The sequence below is a fragment of the Acanthisitta chloris genome, unplaced genomic scaffold (genome assembly GCF_000695815.1).
Source record: "Acanthisitta chloris isolate BGI_N310 unplaced genomic scaffold, ASM69581v1 scaffold6107, whole genome shotgun sequence".
NCBI lineage: Eukaryota > Metazoa > Chordata > Aves > Passeriformes > Acanthisittidae > Acanthisitta > Acanthisitta chloris.
In genome coordinates, this window is record NW_008683101.1 from 62510 (window position 1) to 76970 (window position 14461).

Sequence of the window (14461 nt, forward strand, 5' to 3'; positions counted from 1 at the left end):
GCTGTCTCACATGGGAGAGAACCCACACTGGAGCAGGGAAAAAGTCTGAGTTGTTGTTCCCATGAGGAGGAAGGAGTGACATTGGCAAGGTGTGAAGTACTTACTGCAACCCCCATTCCCTCTTTCCATGCACCACTCTGGAGGAGGTGGTAGTAGGAGGTAGTAAAGTTAAGCCTGAGAAGAAGGGGTGGGCTGAGGCTATGGTGTTTTTAAGATCTGGTTTTTATTTTCTCATTACCCTACTCTGATTTGATTAGTAAAAATTCAACTGTTTTCCCCAAGTAGGCTCTGTGTTGGCTGTGAGGTAATGGGTGAGTGATCTCTCCCTGTCTTTAATTTGACCCATGAGCCTTTTTTTATATTTTCTCTCCCCTGTCCAGCTGAGGAGGAGAGTGATAGAGCAGCTTTGGAGGGCACCTGGCACCCAGCCAAGGTCAGCCCACCACATGAGTATGGTAATATGCTAGTCTGTATATAAAATACTTTAATTAAGTACAACTTACTGGACAAGCTACATTTGAGATTCAGATTACTGATAATGAGGGATAGGTGCAGTAAGTTCATATGCTTTTCTGTCAGGTGCATGGTGGTGCTGGTAGTAATTGGAATTTAATGTGTGTGTGTGCCTGATGGCAGAAAAGAAGACAAGTGATGCATGCAAGTTAGTGCAGTTTTGTCAGTTTTGATACAGTGACAAGCCCTGCAAGCAGCTAACAGCTTGTTATATGTTACTACTTTTGGGTATTCTTACCGTATCTGCTTTACAAAAAGAATTCTAACTTTGGTATTAAAACTGGTGAAAATCTTATGGGGCCAACTTCTCACATTAGTGTAAATGTGCTAAGGCTCCCTGACCTTACAGAGTTATATTTAATCTTAACACCCACGGAAAACCTGTTTGCAGGCTCTCAAGTTACACAAATGCAAGTGTAAATGATGCTTGCAAACCTGTATCATTATTGAAGGGAGTCTGAAAATCAAAATGAGGCCTTTGACTTTCATGTGCACTAGTAGAACCATTTGTAATTAGAGGACTCTACAGAAAATGAGACAATCCTTGCCTAGTCTGAAAATGCTAATTCTGTTTAATATTGCTTCTGACTTATTCCATCTTTCAATGCAGCCATGTTTCACACAGTGTAATTTTTTTCAGAATCTTTTGCAATTTTTTGAATTCGGAAGGGCTTAAAGAATAATTCCCTTGGAATATTATAAAATGATGTATTTTTATCTGGATATTTTAAGTTCCTAAGATTCATCCTCTTGCTCATGACTACAGTCCTTTTATAATACATAAAAACTTTTTCATGCCTAAATGAAGATTCTTAGAGTATTTTTTTTGTGAAGAATTGCCTTATGAGCCTTATACAAGTCCTCAGTGTGTCCCTGTCAGGATATTGATGGTCTCTGCTTACTACTATGATGGAGAAAAGGCTGAGTTTATGCATTGCCTCTGTTACCTCAGTCTTTACTGGTAACAGCAACCTTCAGGAGTCCCAGACCTTTGAAATCAGAGGGAAAGTCTGTAGGAAGACTTGACCACTGGTGGAGGAGGAACAGGTTAGGCAGCACCTAAGATGCACATACATAACTCTGGGGGGCCTGATGGCCCACCTTTGAGCATGGAGGGATTTGGCCAGTGTCACTGCCACCCCACCATCTGTTGTTTGTAAAGGGTAATGGAGTCTGGGAGAGGTTCATGAAGATTTAGAGGAAAACGAATGTCACTCCTATCTTTAAGAAAGGCAAGAAGGAACATCAGTGAATGATCTGGTAACATCTGGGGAGCTGCAGGCTGGTTCAGCCTCTCCTCGATCCCTGGGAAGGTGGTGGAGTAACCAGCCCTGGACAACCAAACACATAAAGGACATGGTGGTGATCAGGAGTAATAGTAATGGATTTACAAAGGAGAAATCATGCTTAACCAACATGATAGCCTTCTACAACAAAGTGACTCACTTGGTGCCTCTGGGGAGAGCAGTGGATGTTGTTTGCTTTGACCTTGGTAAGGCTTTTGAGCATGTCTTCCCTAACATCCTTATAGACAAGCTGACAGGGTATGGATTAGATAAGTGGGCAGTGAGATGGATTAAAAACTGTTTGAACGACCAGGCCCAGAGGGTTGTGATCAGTGGTATGAATCCTGTTGGAGGCCAGTCACTAATGACATACCCCAGGGGTCAATACTGGGGCTGGTACGGTTCCACATTTTCATCGGTGACCTGGATGATGATGCAGAGTACATCCTCAGAAAGTTTGTAGGTGATTAAAAAAAACCTGTGAGGAGTGGCTGATGAGCCAGTGTTGTGCTGCCATGGAGGAGGGACCTTGACAGGCTGGACAGTGAGGAATCTCATCATGATAAACACAGGGAGATCTAAGTCTTGTATCCGGGGATATCTGAGGGTAAATCCCTGCACCAGTACAGGCTGGGGGCTACCTGAGCTGGAAAGCATTTCTGCAGAGAAGACCTTGGGATCTTGGTGGACAATAAGCTGACCATGAGGCAGCAATGTGCTCTTGTGGTGAAGGTGGCCAACAGCATCTTGGGCTGCTTCAGGAAGAGCATTGCCAGTGAGTCGAGATCCTTCCCCTCTGCTTGGCAGAGGTGAGGACACATCTGCAGTGTTATGTGCACTTCTGGGCTCCCCAGTGCAAGAGAGGTGTGGACTTACTGGAGTGAGTCCAGCACAATCCACAAAGGTCATGAAGGTTCTGGAGCATCCTTCACATGAGGAGAGTCTGAGAAAGCTGGGGCTGTTCAGCCTGGAGAAGAGAAGGCTTGGTGGGATCTTATCAAGTGTATAAATACCTCATGGGAGCAAAGAACAAGGAGACAGATTTTACTCAGTAGTCCCCAGGGACAGGGCAAGAGACAGTGGGCACAAGAAAGTCAGTTTGAACATTGGGAAATACACTTTTGCTGTGGAGAGAGTCATGCTGGACAGTACTGTTTCATGGTATAGTTAGTGAAGTATGTTGGAAAACCAAACTCTGAGCCTTGCATCTGAACTAATTACCTAAAAATTAATTTCCAGCACAGCAGTTAATTGGAAAGATTAGCTTGAGGAAGTGGCTTTGGAAGAGCTCAGGCAGGTTTGCCTGTTCACAGAAGTGTAGTTTTTAACTCTGTAATTCTATCCCAGGCTTGTCAAAGCATCTTTTTCCTGAAGACTTTTGGTTTTTGTTTTTTTTTACAATGCAGGACATTTTCTTCAGAAACAATTTCTTTCCCTTGCAGGTTTCATCTGTTAAAAAAGAATCAGCATGTTTCCTGGTGGAGACTGCTGACTAGAACATCCGTTTTGTATCCCAGCAGATGACCTCTCTAAATTAATCGATCCCAGTTCTAATGAGGTGACCTGTTTAAAATAGCTCTCTGCCAGTGTGTGTTTTTATGTCTTTGAACTTTGAAGTGCATCCCTTCATGAGATTTCTAGAAATGATCTTTTGTTTTCTATTCAGATTGTTCTGAAAAATCCTGGTGCTTCAGGCCAGTATTGGGGACTGATCTTGATTAAAATGATTTTAAATATAAACCCCTTTTGATGCTTGTTTGTAAGTGGCTCAGTATTTGATTCCCAGGGTCAACACCCAAGCCAGGCCGTGCTCTTCATTCCCAGGAAGGACACTGCTCAGCTCAATAGCTTTTACATTATGCTCTGATCACACAGGAGCAGAGCAGATTGCTGCGTTCCTAGGTCAGTTTTGCAGTTACGTTTTACAGGAGGAGGGGGGAGATTGTCTGCTTCTGGTAATTCAGAAAAGCTGCCATTAAAGGATAATCACTCCACATAATCTTTTTCATTCTGCTGAATGCTTACACGTAGGATACTAGTAAACTGCATGCTATTTTTGTGAAATAAAAAGAATTAAAAACATGATTGGACTTTCGTGGCACTTTAAAGATGAACTAGCTTTGGATTTTGTGACTGTATGTCTGCTCACCCTGTGTTGTGCCTATGTGTGGGGTTTGGTTTGTTTCAAAGAAAATGTGTTAGTTAAAGAAATGTCTGTTTTATGTCCTCCTAAAAAGCAATTCAGTAGTTACCTAGAACAACTAATGAGGAGAGAAAGGTTGCTGCTTGCTGAAGATGACTGCTCTTCAGTTCCTGTGGCATAAACTGTAAACTGCTACTTTAAATTCTTTCTCTTGGAAAGTGAGAAAAGATGCAGGCAACTTCGGTCATTCACTGAAGGTCACCAGTGTTTTGGTAACTGTAATAGTAGAGTTGAGGGTTTTTTGGTGCCCTTGCACATGTCTTTTAAATAGGGGATAATTAAGGTAATTAAAATTCAGTCCTTACAATATGATATTAAACATGATTCTTCCTAATGTTGCATTGTACTTATCCTCCATGAGGAGCAGAAAGTCTTTGATTCACAACTTTCCTTGAGTGCCTAACCTGTTCCAGGGCTGCTCACCCTGACCCTGGAGATTTTGCAGGGTAGCAATAAGAGGCAGTTGATATTTTGTTAGTCACAGCTAAAAAGGCAGAGAAATCCTAGTACCTATTTTAGCAGGAAAGAAAGAAGGGTTTTCTGTGCCTGGGTGAATGTGCAATCTTCAGGAGAAAAAGAAAATTCTTACTATATGATTTAGTCTGCAAAGTTGTCAATGGGTAATTAGTTTGGTTTCTGATGCTATTAACAACTAAAGATTATGCAGCTGTTCTGTGTTCCCTTAAATGCATGTTACTTGCTAGCATGTTCTCGCTCTCTCTCACACTTGTGCACACTCGTGCCCCTTCCCCTCCCTCCTGGTGCACAGCCCATCGGGATATCCCCTGGGAGCAGCAGCATCATTTCCCTCTTGGAGCTGTGTGCATTTAAGCTCACTGATCTCAATGCCATGTGACTTGGAAATGCAAGGAGCAGATTGCCATCCGGTGCACACTCTCCAACCCGTAGGATAGCAAAAAAAAAAAAAAAAAAGAAAAAAAGAAATAGAGGGAGGAAAAAATGGAGTTGGGAGGGAACAACCGACGCTTCCTTCGCAAACAAACAGCTCCACCTAGCGACATTCCCTGCACAAACACACCAGGACACCTGGAAAGGCCTGGAATTAATCCTTCCTGCGAACAGAAGCAGCAGAGCTTAACTCGGTAGCTCAGTGCTCTCAATGAGGTCAAGCTGGATCAAAGGGAAACCTCCTGTGGAAGCATCTCCTGTAAGTTCTGATACTGCTTTTTCCACGCTCCCTCCAAATGAATTGTAGCCTGTACAACTGAGCCAGGCTTCGGTGCTTTATGCCTCCCCTGACTGATAATTTTGTGTGAGGTTGTCAGGTTTTATGTTAATTGAACTTGTCAGTAAGGCGTCAGTTGGATAATAATGCTGTGCATTTTGGGAGAGAAGGGCTTATCGTTCTTTCCTTTTATTTTCTGAGGGAGTGGGAAGAAGAAAGTGTGTTTTTTGTCCTTTTAAAAACCTCCAAGCTGTTGAGGTTACTGCTCACCAGATTCTGTTTTATGTAATCTACATATTCTACTTTCTAAATAAAGCAACTGTAAAGTGTCTCTTGAATGTCCTTGGGTTTCACCAAACAGCTGTGCTTTGGGGAATAGCTACCTAAACATTTATGTAATTTTTAAAAAAAAAGAAACAGAGAAGGAGAAAATACTTTATTCAAATCTTGGAAATATCTGTAGTAACTACATTTCAGAGGAACTGTCCTTACAGAGGCTGCAGTTCACCTGAAGGGTCTCTAATGGGATCATTCAGAAATACTTCTTTGAAACATAATTCTGACTGTCACCTGGTTTTAATGGAACTTCCCAGTTGCATAGAATTTAAAAGCGAGATGAAAGATTTCTCATTTTATGTAATGAACTAGCTGTTTCTGCAGAAATGCTGTTCAGCATGACAGAATGCTAACTTTTGCAGGGAGTGTTGTCTCATTTGCAGCATGGAATCCTTGGACAATAGTGAAATGCTGGGCTGTCATTTTTCAGCTACATAACCCAACTTTTATTTTTCATCCTCTAGAAGTACAAAAAGCTTACTTAAATACATATCTGGAAGGCTTGCAGAGTGGTTTCAGTGGATGGAACAAAGTAGCAACCACCTGTTCCCATTATTGTTAGTAATATATTGTAAACCCTGAGGAAAAATAAAATATCACAAGTCATTATCTCTTCCTGCTGTAAAGTTCCTCTTGAACGGGCTGGCTTGATGCCTCTCTCTTGATCTTCAGCTTGTATTTCTGGGAACTGAGCAGCATTGGCATTGTGCTGTGAAGGTGCAAATGTCATAAAGACTCATGGCATTGCTTTACCCCTCAAAATGTAATGTCTTTGGGTTTTTTTGCAAAGGTGTGTTCTTTAATTATAGTTGTCTTTTTATCTCCTTCAGGTAATAGTCGTGACTTTCTTAGATATCTAACTTGGAAGGTGGATAGAGAAAGGAAATAAAAGATAGTGTGAAATCAGGTCATGCAACTTCTATGTATGACGTATGAGTATTTGCCGAAGAGATTTATGAAACAAACTCTTGAAGACTCATTTTCAACTGTGTACTATTTAGTAAAAAGAAGACTTGTTACTTTAATATGCCCTGATTTTATCTGGCGTCACCGCAATATAAATATGAGAAGATAGTTAATATGATTTGATTTTTATCTGGCATGACTGCAATGAGAAGATACTGTGTAAATTAGCATCTGATGCTTGCTGCTCTCATTCTGAAGAAAAGATCAAAATGCTTTAGGAACCCATCACTGGGCTTTTGAATTTATTTTGAGTTTGTATCTTCTCTTGGTTTTAACAGAGGCTGTCTTTGGTTCCATTGAGGCAGCATTATTTTTAAACATATATAGTGGGGAAAACCCCCATACTGTATGATGATGATGTTTCTTTTCATTTCAGCATTCAGCTTCTGAGTTGATCCTAGTTGAAGATGAAATGACAGATACTGAAGATAATGAAGAGGAAGATTTAGGAGTCATGGATGATCAACGTAGTGTAATTCTTCATCTCATCTCTCAGCTCAAACTTGGCATGGACCTTACCAGGGTATGGACACTGTATCTCTTTTATATTTGTTCATTATTATTTCTCCTTCTCATCCTTCTGTGTGTATGTGTGTGTGTGTCTGATTCCTGTGAGCATGTTTTTGCCCCTATGGACTAGGAAGTTTACCTCTTTATTAAGGTGTGGTTCCAGAGAGCTGTGGAATGATGTCTCTTGCTAGGCAGGATTTCACATGGAGTCATCACATCAGATGCTTTAGAGATGGAGGGGGAGGGAAAGATAAAAGAAGAAAAAATCCTTCAAACTTCTTCCTTATTTTTTTGCAAGTCTTTCAAAGCAGCCATATGTTGTGTATGTATCCCATGTGTGTGTTCAGTCAGGGTGCACTGAGGGTTTGAGGAACAATAAGGACAGTTGTACAGATGAAGGAGATATATGCTCACTTTGCTGCTTTCTGGACTGGATTCCATTTAATTACATGTCGGCTTCAAAAAATATGGTGGTAAAGAAATAACAGCCTTCAGTGTATCACTGTTCTTGTCTAGGCTAAGCAGCTCAGCAGTTTAACCTTCTGTGCATTCTGCTGGTCCTGGAACCAGTACTGTCACGAGCTTATCCATTGTGATATGACCTGAGAGGGTACATTGAGAAATTTTCCCTGAAGTATTTCAGAGTTTTAGAAATGAGGTATATGTTCTGGTAGCAGGGTAAGCTGCTTTTTGAATGGTCCTGCATTCCAGTGAAACATTCTCATGGGGCTTAATAAATAGTTAAGTGGATTTTTGTAAGGATACGGAATATCCTTTCCTTCCGCAAGGGTTTTTTACTTAACACCCCCCCCCTGCAATGAAACTACTATAACCCACTTCCCATAAGAACTTGTTCTGACACACCCTCCACCAATAATACAATGTTTGGAATGATCATAGAATTGTCCTTGCATGTGAAGTAGCTTTGCAGGAAGTTGTTCTCATGGGCATTTTTTGATATTTCAAAGAGTTCATCTGCTTTCCTTTTGATCTTATATGTTAATAAAAATCTATTTTTACTATAACTTTGGATCAAAATCAGGTGTTCTCAATATAGTCTTTTCTGTTTCCTCTGGAACAATTGACAGTATTTAAAAATACTTGAATTTTTAAGACTGAGCAATCCCGTGCTCTGTTGCTAAGTATAGCTGTTGAATAGCTGCACAGGAATTAATGTTTTGTTCTAAATGGAACAAAAGTTTAATCATTTCATTTGTGAATAATTTATACCTGTCACTTCTTAGTATGTCTGGGGTTATATACAGTTCAGTTTTGGTTTTGTTTTTCTTACATTCCTCACTTTTTCTTAGCTCTTCCTCTTTTTTATGTTGGTTTGCTAAGGCTGTCTGAGTCTATAATGTTCAAACTAGAGTAAGATTTCTTGTGTCTTCAAAACATTTTGTCTTTGCTAACGAACAAGATTTTTCTTTCCTGATTTCCACTGTCATCTTTGTCACGGCAGAGAAGGCAAAACCCCGAGGACTCAGAGTTAATGTAAATAAGAGAAATTCCTGTAAATAAGAGAAGTGTAGACACTTATAAGAAAAGTAGGAAGGTAAATAAATAAATAAATAAATAAATGATAACCAATTTCTTACATAGTGCTTCTCAGACCACAGTTTTTAAAGATAGTGGTGTTATCAGATGCATAGTGTGGCAGAATATTAGCATGCATGAATGTCTATATATATATGAATGTATATAATACCCACACTCTGAAAAGAGAAACAGGCATATGGCAGAGTTAGATCTATCTGTAGTCTGTGTGATGCACGAATACACATATGATAAGTATTAATGAGACGTGCCACATGTGCACATCACTTTTCTGCCCATTTTGAGGATTAAAAAAAACAACAGGACAGCTGGCTGCTTTTTTTATCAACTTTGCTTACTGACATGAAGCCTTTAGGGCCACAGCCATGTGATGCTGAAGCTGGGTTTGTTGGCTGCACCTCTTCTCGTTTTTCATTATTCCTCTGAAGATCAGATCTCAGATCACCTTGATGCTCGTCAGCTGCTGCTGGAAGTGGTTGTGGCACAGTAGTTGCTAATATCAGAGCGTGTTTTGCATGTTTCCATTTTCCTTTGCCTGCTTCCCTAGGGTTGTTTCTTTTCATTTTGTGAGCCGTGGATTGTTACATGATATACACGCATGAACAAATAGCTTTTCTGAGCCTTTGGTGGCTTTGGGTTCTGAATGCATGATCATTACCTTTGTGTTCCATGTCAGAGGAAGCAGCATCTTTTCCTAGTGATCTTTTCCATGATGGCTCATGTTAGCCTTGGCCTTGCCAGTGCTGACAGCAGTTTCCCACAGTGATGAAAGGCACATTTAATGTTGCAGAGTTGCTTTGCTTCTGGAATGTGTCATGCTGCTGTGCCTCTTAATGAGGAGTTAAACAGTAAAAACTCCTGTGAAGGAAAACACCTGCAATGAAGTATTAAATCTGCATGGGGATTTGCTAGAACAGGCTGGACTCCGTGGTGGCCAAATAAACTTCACAGCTGCTAGCGGGAGTTGGGTGAGGGAGCAGTTCACAGCAGCAGGACGTAGTGGAAAACTGATGCCTCACGCTGGGCTAGGACTTTAAACCTCATTTAAAATTGGAATTGCTGGGGAAAAAAATAAGTCTGTAAGTTGTTTGTTCTTTAGACTTTGAAAAAACGAAGAAAAGCACTAAAATCCACTGACAGCCTGATAGATTTGTTGGCAAATGGCACCTAATGGATTGCAGTTAATGCTAACAGTTTGTACAGATGGGTTGATCACTCCCCTGCATTCCCTCACCTTCCCTACGCAGTTAATTTGTGCTAAAAATAAAGGGTTGCCATTCTGTGTAAAAGGGCTGCCAGTAATTCTGCAGAATATCAACCTGTTGTAAATTAACATTGCAGTACATTCACGATGTCATAAGTTTTCACTTTGCTTGCCAATATGCTTTTACCTGGTAATTTTAAAATATAAGTGGCATGAAAATGGCTTGTTTTATTCCCACAGTGACACAGATGACAGTGGAAAGCTTTTGTACCTCTAAGAGAACGATATCTCAGCATGAGGTGCCTTGGTTGGATTTCTGGAAGAATGTAGGGAACAGTGCTGACACCCATTTTTGCCTCACAGTAAACAGTACTGGGGATAAATATCTCTATTCTTAAGATGTGCTCTTATTTTTCTTAGTTGCATTCAGATCTAATGAAGTATAGGTGACTTCAAACCTAGGAGGTTGTAATCAAGTTTTGAACCAATATCATCTTTTTAACCTCAAAGAAAGTGGAAGAATGCCTCTTGAACTGCTTCCTTTTCACCTGAAGCCTGAGAAAGAATAAGAACAGAGATTATTCTAACATTTTAGAATGCAGTCAGGAGATTTATTTTTTATTTTGCTTCAGACTTCAGCAACTTGGTATTTATTCTAGAGAGTTTGTTTTGTCCAGTTGGTTGTCATGTTGTTTTGGTTGGTTGTTTTTTTTTTTTTCAGAGGAAAAAAATTAAGGCAGTTTTGACTTCTTATGCAATTGGAAAAAAAATTATTGTAGTCCAGTCCAAAGCCAGTATGAATAACAGAGGTCTTAAGTTCCTTTTTCTGGACAGTGCATTGTTTCTGACTGTAGAACAGCTGACAATCTCCTTCCTTTGGAAGCTCGAGTGCTAGCACAAGTGTGTGATGGTCCAATGCTGGCAAGAAGAGTGCTATATACTTCCAATTTTATTTATTTCTATTTTTCTTATTTATGCAGGAATCCAAAATAGAGTCAATTTTGTATATATTTTTTGACAGTATTAGTGTGTGGTGCTGTTGCATTTGGGAACTTTGAGGTGATGATATTATTTAGCAAAAGGCAATGTTTCGTAGGCATATTTTGTAATCCTGAAGTTGTGTAAGCTTTAGAATGCAAGTATTTTTCATGCGTAGTTCTGCCCCCGTGTGTGGAAACTATTCAGTTATTCAGTGGATCCTTTCCTGCTGCAGTTAAGGATGTATTTTCCAGTTTAGCCAGGCTTTTAAAGCAAGATACTTGAGCTGGAGTTCAGACTTTATTCAGATTTTAAATGGATTCTTGAAACTCCATAATAAGGGTCCAGTGATTTGTAACCTCTCATTCCATGGCCGTGTGGGTGTAGCTGTGTTAAGTATGTAGCTGTAAAGCACACAGCTAGGACTTGAGAGGCTAGGTATGAAGACTCTAGTCAACGGGATGAAGCCACAGCAATCTTAATGCTGTACCATAAAATTTACGTTGTCTTAAGTATGTTTTGCTGTTTTCTTCTCTGTTAGTGCTAATGAGGTCCCTGTCTTTAGAGAGAGACACTTGGACATAATGAGATGCAGAGTGGTGTTTATTCAGATGAGTTTGCCCTTTCAAGTCTCTGCAGTGAGCTCATGATAGGCACTACTGGTATTTCTAGACAGAAGTGATGGGGGTTTTTTGGTATGTTTTGGTGTCACTTGCCCCTCTGATCACTTGATCTTTTAGTGTACAATTTATATTAAAATGAGATCCTTAATTGAGGATCTCAGTTGCTGAATTGCGTTTTTTAAAGATTATATTGGATAATGAATATTTGGTCAGAATGAGAATGCTGCAAGTAAGATGGAAGGGTTTAAAGAGCTAAAAATAAGAAAATCAACTGCCTTTCTACTTTGCCTTCCAAAGTTTTGGATTTCGCTTTGAAAACCCAAACTTCTGAGCCCCTCTCTGTCACACCACCATGAGGACTGCTGACTGCCTTTAGCACTCAGTGATTTGCCACATGTAGTGTGAAATCATGGACCTCCATCTTTTGGGGCCTTATGAGGTTGATAGCTGAAGCCATGTAGAGTCCTCAAGGCTTACAGAGTAGGGTCAGAGGAGTATTACAGGTGGAATTTGTATCTAAACTTGTAAAAATTATTAGCCTATAAAAGTCTGTGTAAATAGAACACACAGAAGGAGAGAGTGAATGAGCAGGTATGTTCCCAAATGGAGCACTTAGCTTTTTTTTTGCAGTGGAGGTACAGGGACTTACTGTGCAGCTGTTAAGACTGGATTTGAGCCCTTGTGACTGGAATTTTTTTTCATGTTTACAAGTTCTCTTTGGAAAGAACTGAATGATTAATAAAAGTTTGACAGCTTCTATTTTGTTATCCATGGAATCCTGAAGGACTGAACTGTGCTTTGGTCCCACTTAGAATAGCAAGCCGGGACAGCAGGAGGGAAAGCAAACAAGTTTGTGACTCCAGGGTGGCTCCCTGCCTGCTGTAAATATTCCTTGCTTTTGGGAAAAGGAAAAAGTAAATGCAATGAAGAATTAAAGAGGAAAGCAGATGAATTGCTTTAATAGAGGACAGCTGTTGGTTTGCATCTGGCATCATTGAGCCACTTTTGATTTGTGCATGCCAGAAGTTCCTTTTGGTCATGTGGGAGCAACCTCTGAGCTCCCCTGGGATGATCCTGCACAAGGTGTGGAGCGTGAGGGAAAAGGAAGAGAAATAAATTATTTTATGTCCTGTAGCCCTTGTTTGTCTTGCAGTGCCCTCCAGGATCACTAAAAACTTGTAACAAAGTGTTATTGTGAAGCGAGTGACTTTGGCAGCATCTGCGTTGCTAGAGGAGGCACTCAAGACTGCATCCAAATCACTTGTGGCTGGCTCCCTCCAGGGCAGACTGCCTAGAGCTCAGTCACAGGTTGTTTATTCTGGGTCCCCTGCAGCCTCTTTAGTCCTAGGATATGAATTAACAGTTTGTGCAAGCATTGTTTCAGCTTGTGTGAAATGAGGTTAAGCATGCAGGGGCCCACCACAGTAGCATGGTACCATCTCAAACAGAGGGGATGTGCCATGGACCTGGGAGTGACAGGAGAGCTTGGGGTGGCAAGGGATTTGACTTGAGAGTTGTGAGGGGACATGACATATGATGACAGTGCAGGACCCAGGCAGTCAAACAGGGAGTGTTTTTTTTTTGCCTATAAGCCCCTGGAAAGGGGTCCTTGGAATGGTTTTATCCTTGGAAATACACTTGAGGTTTGGTTTTGGTTGCATCTCCTTGGTTTGGTTTGTTAGAGGCTGGAAAGGACCTAATACATATGTAGCGAGTAGTCAGGGGCCCAGGAGTGAAGTTATGGAACCCACGTTTGACACAATGGGTAGATGTACCCCTTATGCTCTCCACCACTTAGGGACTGGTGATGTGTATGTTTATGTAAAATACTCATCTTCTGGTGGTTTGGGAGGGTGTACCCCACCCGTTTTGGAAGGTTATGATTAGTTTGGCTTGTTAGTGTTTGATGTAAATTAGTTTATATCAGAGTATGCTTTTGTGTCCTGTAAACAAGGAAAACAATGGCTGGTTTGTTAACTGAGAGGAGAGGAAAAGGCAGATGTCCACGTGAGCGGAACAGCCCATCCCTGTCATGTGAGCTGCTCTTGAGAATGATAATGGAATAGGAAGCAGCCTGCATGGGTATCAAGGCCACTGCTTTTTCCTTCACTCGTTATTTACACTGCAAAGAAAATCCAATTGCTGTGGCAGTAGAGGCAAATACACTGTCCAAAAACTTGGCAGGGCCAGAATTGCAGCTGTCTTAACTGTTGTCCCCCACCCTCCCTTCCCTTCTGGTAGTGTGATCATGGGGAAATCATATCTGCCTTTGTCTGCTTTGCATACAGGTAGTGCTTCCAACATTTATTTTGGAGAAAAGATCCCTGCTGGAGATGTATGCAAATTTCATGGCCCATCCAGACCTGTTTTTGTCAATTGCAGCTGGAGCCACTCCCGAGGAAAGAATTATCTGCTTTGTGGAGTATTATCTAACAGCTTTTCACGAAGGCCGAAAGGGAGCAGTTGCCAAGAAGCCCTATAACCCTATAATTGGTGAAACGTTTCATTGCTCATGGGATGTGCCTAAAGATAAAGTGAAAGCATTCAGAACTAATGGTGCCTCCACGGTTTCTAAGGACCCAGCCAAGGAGTTTGGCCAGGAACAGTCCACGTGCTACAAGCTGAGGTTTGTAGCTGAACAAGTGTCCCATCATCCACCGGTATCTTGCTTTTACTGTGAGTGCAAAGAGAAGAAAATGTGTGTGAACGCTCACGTATGGACCAAAAGCAAGTTTATGGGCATGTCAATAGGTGTTTCTATGGTAGGTGAAGGTAAGAAATGTGCTTTTATTTTTTTATTTTTTTTTTGAGCTAATATTGTGGGTGTCAAACACAACAGAAATCCAGGTGTTTTCCTGCTTGATCTCCTTCTGACCTTTCATTTAAACCTTATGACTGTTTGCTTTTGTGAAGTTCGGAGTTAAAAACTGTAGGGTTCATGTAAGCTTTTTCTGGCCAGCCAGAATGTCAAATACACATTGCATGTATAAATGTGTGCTTATATTGATGAGAGTTTGTTAATATATATATATGGCTGTAATTAATATAGAAAATGGCTCCTGATAGTGTATTCTGTAAGAACATTTTTATTTGTCTTGT

The 14461-nt window shown here is 40.7% G+C and overlaps 1 protein-coding gene across 1 annotated transcript in view; it reads left to right on the plus strand.

Moving 5' to 3' along the window:
* The window catches only part of OSBPL10 (oxysterol binding protein-like 10), a gene marked incomplete at its 5' end in the record, with an annotated part of 82670 nt that overhangs the window by 54290 nt on the left and 13919 nt on the right, over positions 1-14461 (plus strand). The window contains 2 exons of the mRNA XM_009078780.1: positions 6867-7013; positions 13651-14134. Coding sequence (XP_009077028.1) covers positions 6867-7013; positions 13651-14134 — 631 coding nt within the window. The remainder of the gene's footprint in view (positions 1-6866; positions 7014-13650; positions 14135-14461) is intronic.